The 17724-nt window shown below is 45.5% G+C and overlaps 1 protein-coding gene across 2 annotated transcripts in view; it reads right to left on the bottom strand.

The window, feature by feature from the left end:
• The window catches only part of LOC121444432 (ribose-phosphate pyrophosphokinase 2), a 36759-nt gene extending 19236 nt beyond the window's left edge, over positions 1–17523 (bottom strand). The window contains exons 1-2 of one of the 2 annotated variants that reach the window (XM_041646243.1): positions 17228–17523; positions 8214–8406 (exon numbers count right to left, since the gene is read on the bottom strand). In XM_041646243.1, coding sequence (XP_041502177.1) covers positions 8214–8406; positions 17228–17349 — 315 coding nt within the window. In that variant the 5' untranslated portion in view covers positions 17350–17523. The remainder of the gene's footprint in view (positions 1–8213; positions 8407–17227) is intronic. The other variant, XM_041646244.1, reaches the window with a different exon arrangement.
• Positions 17524–17724: the final 201 nt, after the last annotated feature.

The raw sequence follows: 17724 nt of genomic DNA, 5'->3' as shown, positions 1-17724 counted from the left end.
AGAGCTTATCCAAGGCCCCAAAGTCCAGTTATGAAAGAAGTACCATGCCCTGAGAGATGAAAGCTAACCCTACTACAAATTCAGCAGCAACAACAACAACAAACAAAAAACACTTATAGGCACTTGAGAACTCAACGTTCAGAGAAACAAGTTCATTGTCATCACTGTCCTTATGCCTTTTCTAAAGTTATCTAACTTCTTTATAGCTTTTGTTTCCACATCATAAATCATTGGCAATAAAAATGCCCACATCAAAGCCACCAAAGAGTCCACACAGTTATCACTAGACATAGTCCAGACATGATGTAGGTGGAGATAGTTATTAATAGCATTGCATGCCCATAAACAAGCCACACACAAAAATACAACCTGAAAATTATATGAAAATGTTAATAATATGTTTATTTCCTTTCAAACACAATCCTGTTGTTTCAAAAAGAACTACATATCCCCTTATAATAAAATATATCTATAAAATGTATATATTTATAAGTATAATCAATAAAATTAATAGTATACAATCAACATTATTAATATATAAACATACTCATTTATATATTAATTTTACATTAATTACACACACATAAGGAATCGGAGGAAATACCCCTAACATTACCAACAGATTTTCTGGAAACGATGGGGATGGCTTTCCTGTTTTTCCTTTTCTGAGACAGACTCTGTAAGATCCCTAGATGTACTGGAGTATGCTTTGTACAACCAGCTGGCCTCGAACTAACAGAAATCCACCTGAAGCTGCCTCCAGAGTGCTGAGGTTAGAGGGGCAGTGCTTTTCTTTAAAGTTTTTAAAATTAATTTTAGGTGTGTGGCTTTTTTGCCTGTATGTATGCATGCAGTGCCCTCAGAGGCCAAAAGAGGGTGTTCGATTCCCTGGAACTAGAGTTCCAGATGCCCGTGAACCACCATGTGTGTGCTGGGAACTGAAAGAAAGGACTTCCGGAACAGCAGCCTGTGCTGGTTATCACGAACTCATCTATCCAGCATCTCTTTTCCTTATTTTCAAAAGGTGGGTTTTGTTTTGGTTTAGTCTTCTCTATACTAACTATTCATCATTACTTACATTCTCTTTTTCTTGTTTTTTTTTTTTTTTTAACTCTTCTGTATGGTATTCCATGTTGCCTTTGGGAAAGAATCAAATTTTCTCAGTTTTAATATCCAAAGGACTGAGGTCAGTCTGGCTGTAGCTAACTCCAAACTGCTCTCCCTTGCCTCTGCTCCTGTGCCCTTCCCTGTTTGCTCTAGAGAATGCCATGTCTTGTCTCACATATTCAACTGCCCCTTCTCACCCCAGATCTATACCTGTGTGACTGATCCTTCAAGGCCTGGCTCAAATATTGCAATTTAAAGTACCTATAAGAACTTCGGAAATAATCCCTCTCTTCTAAGGTGAAACTTAGTTGACCAAGAAACTTTGACTATATAGCCCAAGGACCTAGGGTGAAACCAAATAATACTGGTATAAAAATTGAAGACTGTGTAGTGATTAAAATAACTCGTAATGACATTCTGCTATACTCATAGATCACTGCCTTGCTCAGCCGTCATCAGAGATGCTTCCTCCTACAGCAGATGGGAACAAATACAGAGACCCACAGGCAGATAATATGCCAAGAGGGAGACACCTTGAAACACTGAACCCTAAATGCAACGCCTCCATCAAATCTGTCCCTTTAGAGCTCAGGGAACCCTGTGGAAGAGGGGGTAGAAAGAGTGTAGGAGTCAGAGGAGACACCAAGAAAACAAGACCCTTTAAGTCAACATGAGCAAAGCTCCTATGAATTCGCAGAGACCTAAGCAGCGATTATAGGGCCAACGTGGGTCTGTACCACGTCCTCAGTGTATATATTACAGCTTCCAAGGGAACTTCCAAAAGAAATCATTTAATTGGAAGATTACTAGCAATTTCAGAGGTGAATCTAAGACCATCACGGTGAGGAGCACGGTAGCAGGTGGGAGGCGTGGTACTAGAGCAGTGCTGAGAGCTTGCCTTACCCACAACCAGGAGGTGTGGAGAGAGACTGGGCCTGGCCTGATGTGGGCTTTTAAAACATCAAAGTCCACACTCAGTGACACACCTCCTGCTCCAAGGCCACATTTCCCAATCCTTTCCCAACAGTTCCACCAAGTGCAGACCAAGAATTCAGACATAAGAGCCTACAGGGGCCATTCTTATTTAAGTCATCACAAGTCTACAGAGAGAAAAATCAGTGTGGCATTTAAAGAGCAGGTAAAGAAAGCGCTTACCTTGCAAATGTGAGTATCTGAGTTCAAGCCCCAGAGTCCACATCAAAAGGCTGTGGTGTGGTGACAAGTGCTTCCAATCCCTGTGCTGGGGAGGTGGAGACTGACATATACCCTGCGACTCACTGGCCGTCCTAGCATACCTGACAAGTTTTAGGCTGCTGAGAAACCTCATCGAAACAAAAACAAACAAACCCCCAAAGACAGACAGCACTGAACACCAGAAGAATGACGTCTGAGCTTGTGTTTTTTTTCATGCACACAGATGTATACAGGACTCGTGCACATACGTGTTCCCCCAAAGACAAACACACACATGTATGCAGACTCCAAGATTCCAGAGACTTGTGTCGATCACTTTATCATTGAAATATGAAGCTGACCTTACAAATTATTTGGAAAAAAGAAGAAAAAAATCCAAGTTGACAGCCCTTTACTCTCTCAGAAGTAATTATCCCCTGCCCGGCTCACAACCTGCTGTTCTCTCAAAAGCAGAAAACCAGTAATTACTGAGTGTCTCCTACAAGAGCCAGCAAACGTCAGCTCACAGGCTAGACTTGCCTGATGCCTTGGTTGGGGCTAGGGATGGTCTCCACACTTAGAAAAGCACTGGAAAACAGTCAAAAATAAGATTTTGTAGCATTTGAATGTGACATAAAATCCAGACTTTACCAGGCATACATAAAGTACTTTGGAACACAGTCGCACCCGTTTATTTGCATATTGGCTATGTCAGTTTCTGCACTAAAATAGAAGTTGAGCTGTCACAAGAACCATTCGAATCTCAACACAGCCCTGAATCTCAACACTTGGTTTTTTTTTCTGAAAGCTCGTCTGCTTGTGTACGATAGGCCAGGATCTTCATCCATAGTAGCTAAGATGGTCCTTAGCATACAGGTGAGGGCCTGAAGTTGCAGAGTGTAAGTGACCTTCAGAAAGGGAAAACTGGTGTTGGAATTCAAAGCTGAGCTGGTTCACTGCTAAACTGGCAAGTCTAGGACTTACGTCATGCCTTTGACAATGACTATGACATCATTGCCGTTTTCCTGTGGGAATATTCCATTGTCTTAAGTGGTCATTTATGAAACAGTTTCTTTCCTGCGAGAAGCTGCCCTTAGGTTCTGGTGCTTAGAAATCAAAGCTAAATAAACTGTTCCACATACACAGGACGAAGGGTCAAAATACACGAAACAAGTTTGGAAGATGGTTTAAAACCCCAAGATTTTCTGGGCATTTCCAGCAAGTACTTCTTGGTAGAAGCAATTACACAGAATTTCTCTGTGCCGTTAGAGGTTATGGGCAATGCAGTCCCAAAGGAAGAGAAAAAAACAAAAAACAATAGGCGGCCTGGGAGGGCTGCCCAGAGCTCCTCCCATAGCCAACAAGAATGTTCTGTTTCGGGCCAGAGATTAAGTGTAGCATATGGCTTTCTGCGATATTCAAACACCACCTGGCTTTCTGCCTCCTTAAGTGAAAAAAAAAATAGAAGTACCTTCCTTCATCCCAAATCATGGTTGGTGTCCTCACGGTTCCTAGACACTGGGAAACGGCTACAGTAGGCTAAGAAAGGAAGTACAGTACTAGGTTCTAGTCGTTTCTTATTTTTCCTTCTAAATCTTCATTGCCATCACCCAGCAGCTTCCCACCAGCATGCTAGGCTGCATGGTTCAAGGGAAGAAGTGAATTGTGAGAACTTTCCAGAATGCCAGGGGTACAGCTTGAATGGCGGGTTGACCGATGAAACCGAACGGGAGAATGAGTTTCCTCACTGTTGTTTGGGTCATACTGACTACACAGACCCATCCGAAGTCATGGATGGAGGTTCCAGCCAGGGAGCTCAGTGGATGAAGGAGCTTGCTCTGCGAGCCTGAGCCGGACCCACAGAAAGGTGGAAGGAGAAAACAGACTCCACCAAGGTGCCCTCTGACCTCCACATGTGTGGCATGGGGCACACCCATGCACACACACACAGACACACACAAAGACACACATACACACTAAAAAAGTAAGATTAAAAGTAAAAGAAGCCATGGCCCCAGAACAGTCCACGGGTCCTGGCCTCCTTACAGGTCCCTTTAGCTTACATAGCTATATAAGAGTGGCCATGAATCAGACTTGCTGAGAACAGTGCGAAGAGTAGATACTTGGTTCCAGCAAAATCATCCTTGGCTGGTCTTTTAAATCGCTGGAGCAGTGGTTCTCAACCTGTGGGTCCTGACTCCCTGGGGCCAAATGATCCTTTCACAGGGGTCACTGAGACCATCCTGCATATCAGATATCTATATTATGATTTATAACTGTAGCAACATGACAGTTATGAAGCAGCAGTGAAAATAATTTTATGGTTAGGGGGTCACCACAATGTGAGGAGCTGTATTAAAGGGTCACAGCATTAGGAAGGTTGAGAACCCCTGCTCTAGAGTGTCCTGCGGGAAGTGATCAATGATAGGAAACCTACACTATGTCAAAGCGTAACTAAGCCCGAGAAATGTTCACCCCATCCATCAACGACTGCATGTACTACTCATCGGCGCAGCTGCAATGTTGGTGCCTGGTTTGGGACTGTTGAGCTTCAGAGTTAGAAGAGAAGACACTGCTGCTTTCTAAAGCCATTCCCGTTTGCAGTAATCTGTTGCAGGGGTGCTAAAAAAAATACAACACCGCTCTGGTTGCTTCCCTACCAGAAAGTGTCAGTTTCCTGAGCTGCACCCAGTGTTTCTCCAATGTCATCATATCCTCCCCTCTGAATGATGGTCTTATTTGCCACTAGGTTTGGAAAGGCATGGGACACATGTTCAAAAAGGATCCCATATAGAAAACATATCTAAACATCTAACAGCAGGGAAACTGGTGGATAGCTGGTCATACAATGCAGTTCTGAGAAACAGAGCCACTGGGGGCGAGAGAAGATGGGGTGAGATGATTCGGTTGGTAAGGGTGCTTGTCACTAAACCTGATGACATATGTTCGTTTCATGCCTGGTACTCACATGCTGGAAAAGACAAAGCCTTCCCAGGTGTACCCAAACACTCAAAGACCCCCACCCCCACCCCCACACTAAATGTAATAAAAACGTAACAAATAAAGTTCCTGATGTTTTGAGAAACCCATCGAGTTCTTTTTGTAGGCACAGCAGATGCCATCTGTCAGGGGACAGAGACCAAAAGACCAACAGATTTTCTGCAATGCAAGGGGCAGAGCTAGTTTATCTATCAAAGAACTGGGAATAAAAACAAGAAAAGAAATGAGCAAATACGACTTTCGAAAATGTTACCATGTATCAGTGATGTCAACAGCCACCACCAAATGTGTCCCAATATTTGTGTTCCTTAAAGAAGAATCTGCAGTTCCAACAAATGCCACCCTTTTCCCCCCAAGCTGACAGGCCACCTGTAAGGAAAACAATTTACTGAAGACACAATGTAATTTTATCTTCTGCGTGAAAAACAAAATATAAAACCTACAAGAAATACACTTGATTCAAATTAATCATACCAGCAAACCCCTTGCCAATCCGTTTCATTTGGGTTGCTGTAATAAAACAAAGAGAACTTAAAGAAAAAGGGGCTGAATTGCCTCCTGATTCTAGGATACAGCTCATCATCCTGGGAAACACGAGGGGGAAGGGACTTCAAGCAGCTAGTCACATCCACAGTCGGGAACAGAGAGAATGAATGCATAAACGCTTATCCTCAGCTCGCATTTCTTTTATTCAAGCCAGAACCCAAGCCAGAGAGGGCTGGTGTTGCCCATTTTCTCCCTGGGTCTTCCGACATGAATTCCTGATAATTTGCAAAGACAAGCCCAGAACAGAACCCGACCAAGCCAATCCCTCATGAGGTTTTTCTTCTCTCAGGTGATTCTGGGCTGTGTCACATTGACAAATAAAATTAACCATCTCAGTGAGCAACTTCCTCCAAGAGTGTGTTATGAAAAGAAAGAAGCTGGTCCATTCCTACTCTCTTCTTCCTTGCTCACACATATCCCTTCTACACGTGGCTAGCTCTTTTCTCTGCCACATTGTAAACACCTGGCAGGATGCTAGAGTCGAGTTTGGCTTTTCCAGCTCTGCTAAATAAACCCCTTTATTTTATAAGTCATTCAGCATAAATCCTTTAGTCTCAGTAACATAAAAGTCAGTGTAAAGTTCCGCAGTACCCTAATGCAGTGTGGCTTGTAGACGGAACCTAACCTGCTACATGTTTGCCACTGCTTGTGAGCTCTTAAGTTTAACTGAGTAGGGGGAAATGAAAATAGTACTTTATGGCGTATGAAATAGAGAGTCAGATGTGTCCATAAATAAATGTGGATTCTGATTTGTTTTACAGTTTCACACACGCATGCATGCCACAGTGACCACTGTCATCTTGAACCTACCCTGCCACGTCTGTCCATCCTCCTCCTCCCCCTATACCTGCCAGTTATATATGGTCCTCTAGCTCTGTTTGCGAGATACACAGTTGGGGAGGTGCAATAAAAATGAGCCGTTTATAGAAGAAACTGGCTGACTCTTTCTATCCATATACACTAAATCGTATCTTGAGTGCTGAGTGGACTTCTTCATGTCACATTTTAGTGAAACCCGGAGTGACTGCCTGGGTGCGGCACATACTCTGGAAACTGGTCCTGAAGATGCTGGGATTAAAATTCAAGGAGATCTTAGGACATGGACTCATGTTTATACAGGTTATTTTGCTTTTCGAATCTAGGGGAATCTTGAGTGCTCTTCTGAAACAAGAGCTTCAAGTAATCACTGTTGTAAAGTGAATGCTGTCATCCCAAATTCATACCTGCCTACAAGTCTGGAATGGGATCTCACTGTAGAAAGGTGCTATTGTGTAAAGATATGGAGATGTGGTCATTTTGGATAAGAGTGGCCCAAATCCGATTATAGTGTCCTAATATAGGATAGAAGTGTGTTGTAAGTGTGTTGTTAGTTCCCGGCTGCTCAGCCCCAAAATAATTACTCAGAAAACATAGTATTTGTAATTCTGTTTGGCCAATAGCTTAAGCATATTTCTGGCTAATATTTTAATTTAACCCATTTCTAGTAATCTGTGTATTGCCACATGGCTGTGGCTTACTGGGTAAAGTTCCGTCTGGTTCCAGCGGGTGCATGGCTTCTCTGACTCCGCCTCCTTTCTTCCAGCATTCAGTTTAGTTTTCCCTACCTAGCTCTACTCTACCCTATCACAGATCTAAGACAATTTATTAACCAATGGTATTCACAGCATACAGAGGGGAATCCCACATCAAAAGTGGAGACACAGAACTTAAGAAGCCATGTCATAGAAGACAGAAGCAGAGACTGAAAGAGTATAGCCAGAATGAAGGGATATCTGAAGCCCCTAGGAGCTGGGCAAGGCAGGGAAGATTTTTCCCTAGGGTCTTAGAGGAAGCTGGAAGAAATTACAAAGAATTGAATGGAGACCTCCAAAAAGATAGGTTCATGTCCTGAGCACCAGAACCTACTAATGCCTCTTGGAAGTAGCATCTCTGCAAATGGAATTAGTGAAGGATCATGAGATGCGATCACCCTGAATAAGGATGGCCTTAAATTTAGTGACAGTGTCTTGAAGACAAAGGCAGAGATTGAAACAATGGGGCCATGGGCCAAGAGAAGCCTGAGTGTCTGGGGACTTGGAAGAGTCAGGAAGGATTCTCCCCTAGAATAAGCATGGCACTGACATCCTTCGACCTCAGACATCTGGTCTATGAACTAAAGAATAATTGCCTGTTCTGTAAATCTGCCCAGCTCCTGGTAATTTATGATAGTGACCCTAACCAACCAAGAGAAGCTCCTTCAATGTTTGCTTCAATTCCAACTTTTCTCATGTTTCATAAAGCTTAAGAACAACTATATTTTCTCCAACTTCTCCTGCAAACTTACAGAGCCTCTACTAATGGGTAAGGAAACGGTGGTGAGCACAGCAGGTTTCTAGGGCAAGACACACCTCGCCTACCTTGTCCTTTTTATCTTGCCGGGCGTATGGGAAGCAGGGTATCACAGCAGTTACCCTGGATGAGGATGCAATCTTGCACGCGTTGATCATGATGAGCAGCTCCATCAGGTTGTCGTTAATTTCCCCACAGCCGCTCTGGATGATATAGACATCTTCCCCTCTCACACTTTCGCCAATCTCAACGCTACAAAAGAACAACGCCATCTTAGTTTTCTTTGCCTGTTGTTGTTTAAAAACACTCTAGAGAAGTGACAGTGTGTGTGTGGGAGGCACTTATTTCGACTCACATTTCAAGGTACATCCCATAATGGCTGGGGAGTTAAAGCGGCGGGACCTCAAAGCAGCTGTGCACATTGCACTCTCGGTTGGAAAGCAGAGACTATGAACTTAGGTTGTTTTTCAGCTCCCTTCCCACTCACAGAGTTTAGGGTCCAGTCCGGGGAATGGGGCTACACACAGTGGATGGGCCTTTCTGCATCCATGAACACAATTAAGATAATAATTTCCCACAGGCTGGCTCACAGGCCCATCTCCCAGGTGACCCAAGGTTCTGTCAAGTTGACAATTAACAATAAGCCATCGTGACATTGGGTAATATCAAGGTTCTATGACTCCCTGAGACCACCTCCAACTTCAGCAATCCAGCAGGTCCAATCATGGGACTCAGCACAGAGTCACAATCCTGCCTGTGACTTATGAGATGGCTTGAACACAGGACAAAATCAGCAAAGGGAAAAGTACACCAGGCAATCTCGGTGGGAACTTACAAGCATTCTTCCCGAGGGGAGTCACAGAAGTCCACCTCAAAGTGTCCAGTAGCGAGCTGTGACAAGTGGCAAGTGTTACCTTCTAGGGTAGACACAGAGACTTAGGGCCCAGGCTTTGTATTGGAAGCTGAACGGTGTAGTCACCCACTGCCTAGTGCATACCAAAATGCTAGCTTTGCAACAGGCTGGTGGGAGCTCAGTGTAAGCCACATTGTTTTCTGGCCATTAATAGTTCACACACAACAGGCTATTCTTATGAAAGAATGGTGTGGGAATCCCTGTGAGAGCTAAGTTCCCATAGGCCAGTCAAGAGCTGACCGTACAAAGAACCTTTCTAAGTTCTAGGCCTTCTCTGTTAATTCCTTGTGGTAATTCTTCTGTTATTAAAGTTAAGCATGGATATTGTCTTAAAAATTCAAATCATGGGAGCTGGGGAGATGACTCATTTGGTAATGTGTCTTCCAGCACATGCATAGAGGGCCTGAGTTTGGCTCCCCAAAACCAACCTTTTAAAAAAAAAAGGCCAGGTGCAATGGCCTCCTTAACCCCAGCTCTGGGAGAGCAGAGACAGCAGATCCCTGGAACTCATTGGCTGACCAGCCAGCCAGCTGAATAAATGAGCTCCAGGTTGAGTGAGAGTCCTGTCTCAAAAAGTAAAGCAGAGATGGATGGAGGAAGACATCTGGTACTGACCTCTGACCTCTACATGTACATGACCAAAGAAGCATGTATACATACCACATGCACACAATCAAATCATGATCAAAGTGTGCTAGTTCAGCCTGTAATCTCAGTACTCAGGAGGCTGAGATAAGAGGATTCCTGAGTTCCAGGCGCTCTCTCTCTCTCTCTCTCTCTCTCTCTCTCTCTCAGCAGCCTGGAGACAACCAATTTCAATCTTTGATGGCTTTTTAGAGAGAGATTTATTTTCAATTCTCCAGCTACCATGAGAGACTTGAGTTGATTTTTCCTGAGGTGTCCATCAGGTATTGACTTCTCACTACGGAAGACGAGAGTTTAACATCTATCTCTTCCTCTCTGCTCCACGACACGGATGGATTCTTCCGACCTCATCATCATGGCAATACAGATCAGTATTCAAGCTAAAGATTGCCTGCTGCATTTGAACTCTCCATGATGATCAGAGCTGAGCTGTGAAGTAAACTAAAACCAACATTTGTATTTTTCATTCACGCACAAGCTTAAGCTTCGACATGTGTGTGTTTGTGTGCGTCTTTTCTCTTAGCCTTTCTCTGGTGACTTTTCTATTGACTACACATTAACATCCCACCCCCCACCCCCCATGAATAATTGCAATCTCCTAGTGCTAGTCTTCAAGTCCATCTCCACTTTCCCATTCTGCCCATATCTTCCCCACATTTGGCTGACATGGATGGCCCAGCTGCCATAGGGATTCTCGCCACCTCTTTGTTGCACTCCATCGGTAATTTTCTGTATCCCTTTATGGTATACTTCCTTGTTTTGCTAGCTGTCATCCTGTAGCTCCTAGAGACTTAGTAGTAGCCAATATTTTGAAAATCATGTGTCTAAAAATATCTGTATGTGAAGTTAGAGACTCTGGGGTACTCAGCATTGGAAAGTCGGCCCATTCGTGTTATATGACTGCTGCACAGAGAAGAAAACATCACACACTCTGGCACGTCCTTCACAGAGTATCAGACAACAAAGAATCAGATCAGCGCTGATAGAACTCTCATTTTAAAATGGCGACCCTATTCCAATAGCTGGGAGCTTTGCTGTATTGGGGACACTATGGACTTCAGGTGAATTTTGCTTCTAGGTAACTTAGCTTGAGACAAGAGGCAGAAACCTGGGGCTATGAATGGAGCTCAGTGGGAGGGCATTAGCATAAACAAACAGGAAACCCTGGGGGTCCATCCCCCATACTAGAAAGTGAATAGAGAAAACTGAATATAGCTACTTAAAAATCCATCATCAGAATCTGGTGTGAGGGCACACACTCGGAGTCCCAGCCAGACTTTGAACTTCTCTTCCTTTTGCCTCCATCTTCTTAGTCAAAGAATTACAGCTAAATAAGAAGGTGAACCCAAAGAAAAACATATATTTATCCTCCTGGAAATTGGAAGTCGACAAGATCGCCGGGCAAAACTTGGGAGCATGGGGGTGGGGGTGGGGGTGGGGTGGGAAGAAGGGGAGATGAGGAGAAAGGAGAGAGAAGGGAGAAAGGGAGGACTGGGGAGAGCTTGAGGGAACAGGATGGTTGAGATGGAGGAAGGGTGGATATGGGAGCAGGGCAGAAGATATCTTAATTAAGGGAGCCATTTTAGGGTTGGCAAGAGACTTGGCTCTAGAGGGGTTCCCAGGTGTCCAAGGAGATGTCCCCAGCTAGGTCCTTGGGCAGCAGAGGAGAGGATACCTGAACTGGCCTTCTCCCATAGCCATACTGATGAATATCTTGCTTATCACCATAGAACCTTTATCTGGCGAAGATTGGAGATAGAGACAGAGACCCACATTGGAGCACTTGACTGAGCTACCAAGGTCCAGATGAAGAGCAGAAGGAGGGAGAAGATAAGCAAGGAAGTCAGGACTGCGAGGGGTTGGTCAACCCACTGAGACAGTGTGCCTGATATAATGGGAGCTCACCAAAGCCAGCTGGACTGGGACTGAATGAGCATGTGATCAAACGGGACTCTCTGAATGTGGCTGACAATGGGGGCTGACTGAGAAGCCAATGATAATGGCACTGGGTTTTGATTCTACAGCATGTACTGGCTTTTTGGGAGCCTAGTCTGTTTGGATGCTCACCTTCCTAGACCTGGATGGAGGGGGAGAAGGTCTTGGACTTCCCACAGGGCAGGGCACCCTGACTTCTCTTAGGACTGGAGAGGGAGGGGGAGTGGGGGGAGTGGGAGGGAAATGGGAGGAGGTGGAAATTTTTAATAAATAAATAAATTTTAAAAAAGTAATAAAAAAAAATGAAAAACCTCATGGAGATCACCCCTTGTCCTTCTCCTTCTTGCTACTTTTTTGTGCAAAGGAATAAAGAACACGTAGCAGTAAAAAAAAAAAAAAGAATTACAGGCATGTGCCACCATGCTGGGCTCTGAAAATGGGTTTTAATATTCGATCCCACTCCTGCATAAGGCTCTCTGTTATGGATGTTGACAGTACACTGTAAATCCAGGATGAAAAGAACAGAAAGAAACTGAAATCTATCTCCTTATTTTGAGTGCTAAAGAATGAATACAATGCTTGGGCTAACGAGGTGGCTTAGCAGATAAAAGCAGATGCTTGCTGCACAAGCCTGAGAACCTGTGTTCAGTCCCTGGAATCCACAGAAGAAGCTGGATGTACCAACTATTGGATTCACACAATTACATCAAGTAGAAGGATAATTTAATTGGGCATGTATCTGCAACCCCAGAACTCCTACAATAGGGTACAAGGCTTGGGCAGGACAAACAGCCTCGAGTTTGGGAGTCAGCTAGTCTGAAGCCTGCAGCAGGGCAGAAACACCCAAAAGCTTGGCGGCTCGCCTGGAGAACATAGCATTGCAGGAAGGAGAAAAATCCTACTTCTACAAGCGCAAGGAGAGAGCTGATTCCCAAGTTGTCCTCTGACGTCTACGTGTGTCGTAGCGTTCATGTGCACATACGTACAAATAACTTACGTAGCACAATTACATCAAGTATTGGGCTGATTTAATTTGGAAAGCAAGTATTGCATAGTTCAGGGCTGACAAAATACAGCACACAGCCTCTTTTTGTATAGCCCCCTCCCCACCCAATAAGAATGGTGTGGTAGTCCCAGTAATGAATACCCCCCATCTATACCCTAATCCTTTGAATATGTTACATTATATGGCAAGGGGGATGTATACATTCAGATGGAATCAAGCCTGCCAATCAATTGATCGATCATAAACCAGGATGGTCAGACATAACCATTTAAATTTGTCCCATGGGAGCCGGGTGGTGGTGGCGCACGCCTTTAATCCCAGCACTCAGGAGGCAGAGGCAGGCGGATCTCTGTGAGTTCGAGACCAGCCTGGTCTACAAGAGCTAGTTCCAGGACAGGCTCCAAAGCCACAGAGAAACCCTGTCTCGAAAAACCAAAAAAAAAAAAAAAAAAAATGGAAAAGGGGACTGGGACTCCAGCTTGTCCAATATGTAGGAAGTTTTGAGTTTGATCCCTATCAGTCTATCAGTAGGGAACAACCAGGTATGGTGACACCCACCTGTGGTTCTGATACTTGGCAGGTGGAGACAGGAAGATCTGAAGTCCAAGGTCATCATCAGCCATACTCAGAGTTCAAGGCTAGCCTAGGCTACCTGAGTGAGACTGCCTGTAAGCAAAAGACTAGAAAGCTGGAAAAGGCAAGGGCATAGAGTTCTCCATGAAGCTTCGGGAGGAAAGGCAGCCCCTGCTGACCTATACGGCACTTGTTCTGTATAGGTATAGATATGTAACGCAGCAGTAACACGGACGGCATGTGGCTGGCAATGCCTAAAATATTTATGATCGGGCTCTTTATGGAAAGTTTCCCAACTCCTGATCTTATGACTGCTTATCCCCGCAAGATCACATTCTTTGGCCTGCCTTTCCTCACCAAGGAACTGCAATCTTCCTATGACTAGCAGTCCAGGGGAGCACAGGAAACACCATGGTAACATTTCTTCCAAGTCAGTTCTGCTTCTCCTTATAAAGGAGACATCCCTACCGCAATTTGTGGTGTCCGTCTTTAATAGGCTGCGTGGATCAGCTCAAGGACAAGAGACCCTCAGACAAGAAGACTGAAGCAATGCTGAGTGGCTAGGGCAACGTAAAAGATGGCTGCATATTTGATAACACTTATCTCTATTGTGGCATAGGATCTAAGTCTCTTCCCTAGACTCTTGATCTCTTCCCTAAGAGGGTTTTGACCAATACAAAGTTCTAGAAGTGATGATATGCCAGCTTCTAAGCTCAGGCCTTAACAGACTAATACTTAACTACTTCCTGTCTTTTGAAACACTCCCTCTTGGAAAACTGCTTCTATGCTAGAAGGCAACCCAAGCAGCCCTGTGAAGTGGTTCTTAGCCAAGCATCCAGGCGAAAGCTAGCCAAACTTATCAGCCACATGAGTGAGCTATCTTCAAAACTGGGTCTGGAGGTCCCACTACCCACCCTAGCTGACAACAGTGCAAACAGAAATAAGCCTTCCTTGCTTTGACCTATACACATTTTGGGGCTGGGAGCCCCATAAACAGATTGTTTAAAGCCATCGAGTTCTGGGTGACCTGGCAAATGGCAGTCACCAGAATACTGGGTCCCCCGGCACAGCAGTAAATTAACCAGGGTAAAACCCTACAAGAGACCTGGGATGCCATTATGAACAGTGCCCTGCAAGTTATGGAGGGTTCACTGGGGTGAGAAGAGAAGCTGGAATATACTGCTCCCTGAAAAATGGAAAGAATTTGGAGAAGGTAAAAGTGGAAGCATGCCTGTCTCATGAACTAGCAGTTGAGAAAACTAGGAACCAAGGCGCTGAGGGCTAGGGTGCAGCATCCGGACTTCTCCTCACTACACAAGAGACACTGAGGAAACAGGACCTTACATAAACTGAATCCACTTTTTCTTGTTTCTGCTCTTTGTTTTCTCATTTCTACAGCCAAACAGGAACAGCCAATTTGAGGACTATATGTAAAAATCAACCTCTGTCCCCGTGTAGCGCACAAGAAAAGTTAGCACATTAGCCCTGCAAACTCTTTGAGGCGACAGAAATGTGAGCTGTAGCTAGATGCTGTGCGTGTTGGCACTCCCAGCAAGCACTGGGGAGGTGAAGGCAGGAGGATCATGATTTCAGGGCTAGACTTAGTGACACAGTGAGCTTTGGAACAGGCTAGACTACATGAGATCCTGACTCAAAGGAAGGAAAAGCAAACAAAACAAAATCCCAACCCAATTAGCAAAACACAAGAAACATAACACGGGCCTGAGGAGTCTTGACCATCTTACGATCTCTAATGGTCAAACGTGGGTAAAAGAGGACCCAAACTAAATAAAAACAAGTCTGCTTTCTATTTCAAATAAGTGTATGAATAATTACTCTTGAAGATCCCAGTGAGTTTCACCCAACAGCCCATATAGGACTGGTAGCAGAAATCCAATACTAACCGAGCAATGAATTCATCTAGATTAGCTATGCTCTGCAGCAAAGGATAGCGCTGCCCTGGGAAAATAAGGAAGAGTTGCTTTACTTACTTTCAAAACCCACTCAGCCCAGAAATGTCTCCTCTATTTACATGACAACACCTTCTGAACAAAGACTCTTATTCTATTAGAGTTCCCAGAGCTGCTGAAACTTGGACGGGACTGAGAAAATCCTGCAATATTCAAACCTAGCTCAATTCACCAAAGTCCTAGAGAACCCTCCAGATATTAAACTCTTTGTACAAAGGGAGCTGTGGATGTAGCTCAGCAGTTGTCTTCTTGCCCAGCATCCACAAGGACCTGGGATCCATCCTCAGTACTGAAAAACAACCAACCAACAAAGGCAAAGTGTTTTATATTTAGCTAAGCAGGTCTCAAATCTCCTAGGTAGCCAAGGATGCTCTTGAATTCCCGCTTCTCTTGCTTCTTCCACCCAAGTGCTGGGATTGTAGTGTATGCTACCACATCCTGTTTTGATGTGGTACAGGGAACCAAATCCAGGGCTTCATGCATACTTGGCAAGCAACTCTACCAACTGAGCTACATCCTCAAGTCCAAAGGGGCATTCTTAGGCTGAACTGTCTACAGGGCAACACCACCAGCTGTCCAGAGTTCCTCCTATTCTCATGCAAGGGATGTAAATGGAGTTTACCACCTGGGAAAGGTCACACGGGATGCATAGAGCCTTTAGAGAAATAATCTTTGTCATTGATATTCATCTAACTCTTAGCTGGGTTTGGTGAGACTCATATACTTGTAATTCTAATACTTGGGAGGTGTGTGGGGGGGTTTCTCCTGTGAGTTTGAGGCCTGCTAGGGCAACACACTCAATTCAATACAATCCTACATACCACAGACAAATCCTGTCTCAGAAAACCAAAAATAAAACAACAAAAAGGAAAAAAATGCCCTTAATTTCACAAATTCTCGATTGACTCAAAGTCATCAAGATTTTCTGATTTCTTCTGGAAATTTCAAAGTTCTAGATTTGAGATTTCTGTCTACGATTCATTTCAAGTTAATTTTTGTAAATACGAAGAATGGTCTTTCTCTATATGTTTTTTTTTTCCGTAAACTTGTTGGATGAAATGCAACTTTGCCAAGTGTACAACGGGTTATCTGTCACTGTATAGTTGGTTAACTGAACTAAACAGAAGGAGGAAAAGAAATTGGCCTCGGGCAAGTGGGACAAGGAGCCCCCAGTTCAACTTCGGAGGAGGGCTACCGTCTGCCTGATTGCACTGAATACTGGTGACCACCTCTTGCTCACGTGAGAAAGGGGTGTAATTTTTGCCAGACTGGCTGTGCGCAGCTGAGGTCCATAAACACAAAGAACCTATTAGTTCGCAACATTCGTTGCAGCAGAGTTAAAGGAAGCCCAGGGGCTTTCAACACGTGCGTCCTATGTTCTCAGGCTCTTTCCAACTCCCACACAAACGCACCCTTCTGGATAAGACGGCTCAACACCTAGGCTACTCGGAAGAGTCACCTGAGCAGCTGGCAGCACTCTGATCGCCAGCCGCTGGAAGAAGCGTTCGAAAGTTCCCCAGGTAAACCCAGTGCCGGGGACCTGTGCAGAACCTTTTCGACCACGCTCTAGTCTGGGGTGCCGTCTGGCAGAGACTCGGAAACTGGGGCGGGCAGATCCACAGATGTCTCCCTGCCCCCACCATTCCCGGCACTGATGTGATGCCCACACGCTGCGCCCACTCTCAGATGCTCTGTGACTGCACCGATGTCGCCCTTCCGGACTGAGAATACCAGGCTAGGCGGCGCAAAAGAGGGGCCTGGGGTGCCTAGGGGACGACTGGTCGCCAAAGTCCGGGTGCTGGAGGTCTGGCCACTAGAGGGACAACAGCGCGCAAAGACTCCAGGGTGGCGGGGTGTGTGTGAGGGGGTGGAAGGGGGGGCTCCCTGGCTGGACTTCTTTTTCCCCGGGCGCAGACGCGGTGGCACTGAAGCCGCGTTGCTGCCGTCCCGCCCCGGAAGGGAGAGCACAGCGCCCTCGGAGGTGCCCCGGGCATGCGTTGGCTCCTGCCTCAGCCCTGGTGTGACTCCCACCTGGTCTCCTGGTTGCTGAACTTCTTGGTGACCACCTTGCCCAGCTCCAGGCCCAGGCGATCGGCCACGCGCTGCGACAGGTCCTGGTGAGAGCTCCCGCTGAAGAGCACGATGTTGGGCATGGTGACGCTCCGGGGGTGAGGGGCGCTCTGTGAAGGAGAAAGCAACAGCGACACAGACTGCTACTGCTGCTGCCCCTGCTACTGCCGCTGCCCCTATTGCTGCTACTTGCCGCTGCCGCTGTTGCTGCTGCGGTGCCCAAGGCTGCTGGTGGAGCGGGGGAAAAAGCGGCGGGACCTAGGGGAGGGGAGGAGCTGGGGGAGGAACCAGAGAGAGGGGAGGAGCAACGGACTAGTCACTGGAGGGTGCTGGGAAGTGGCCTCTGCCCAAGCAGGCTGGGCAGCAGGTTGTGAAGCTCTGGGTGGTCCAGAATCTCCTAGGTGCGGTTGCTCCGTCGGGGAGGTCGATGCTTCACACCTGACCTCTCTGACTTGCCT

This window comes from Microtus oregoni, unplaced genomic scaffold (genome assembly GCF_018167655.1).
Source record: "Microtus oregoni isolate MIOR12 unplaced genomic scaffold, Mior012 000124F_ref0000388, whole genome shotgun sequence".
NCBI lineage: Eukaryota > Metazoa > Chordata > Mammalia > Rodentia > Cricetidae > Microtus > Microtus oregoni.
The sequence above is the reverse complement of the archived record's forward strand: the minus strand, read 5'-3'. Positions and strand labels throughout refer to the sequence as shown.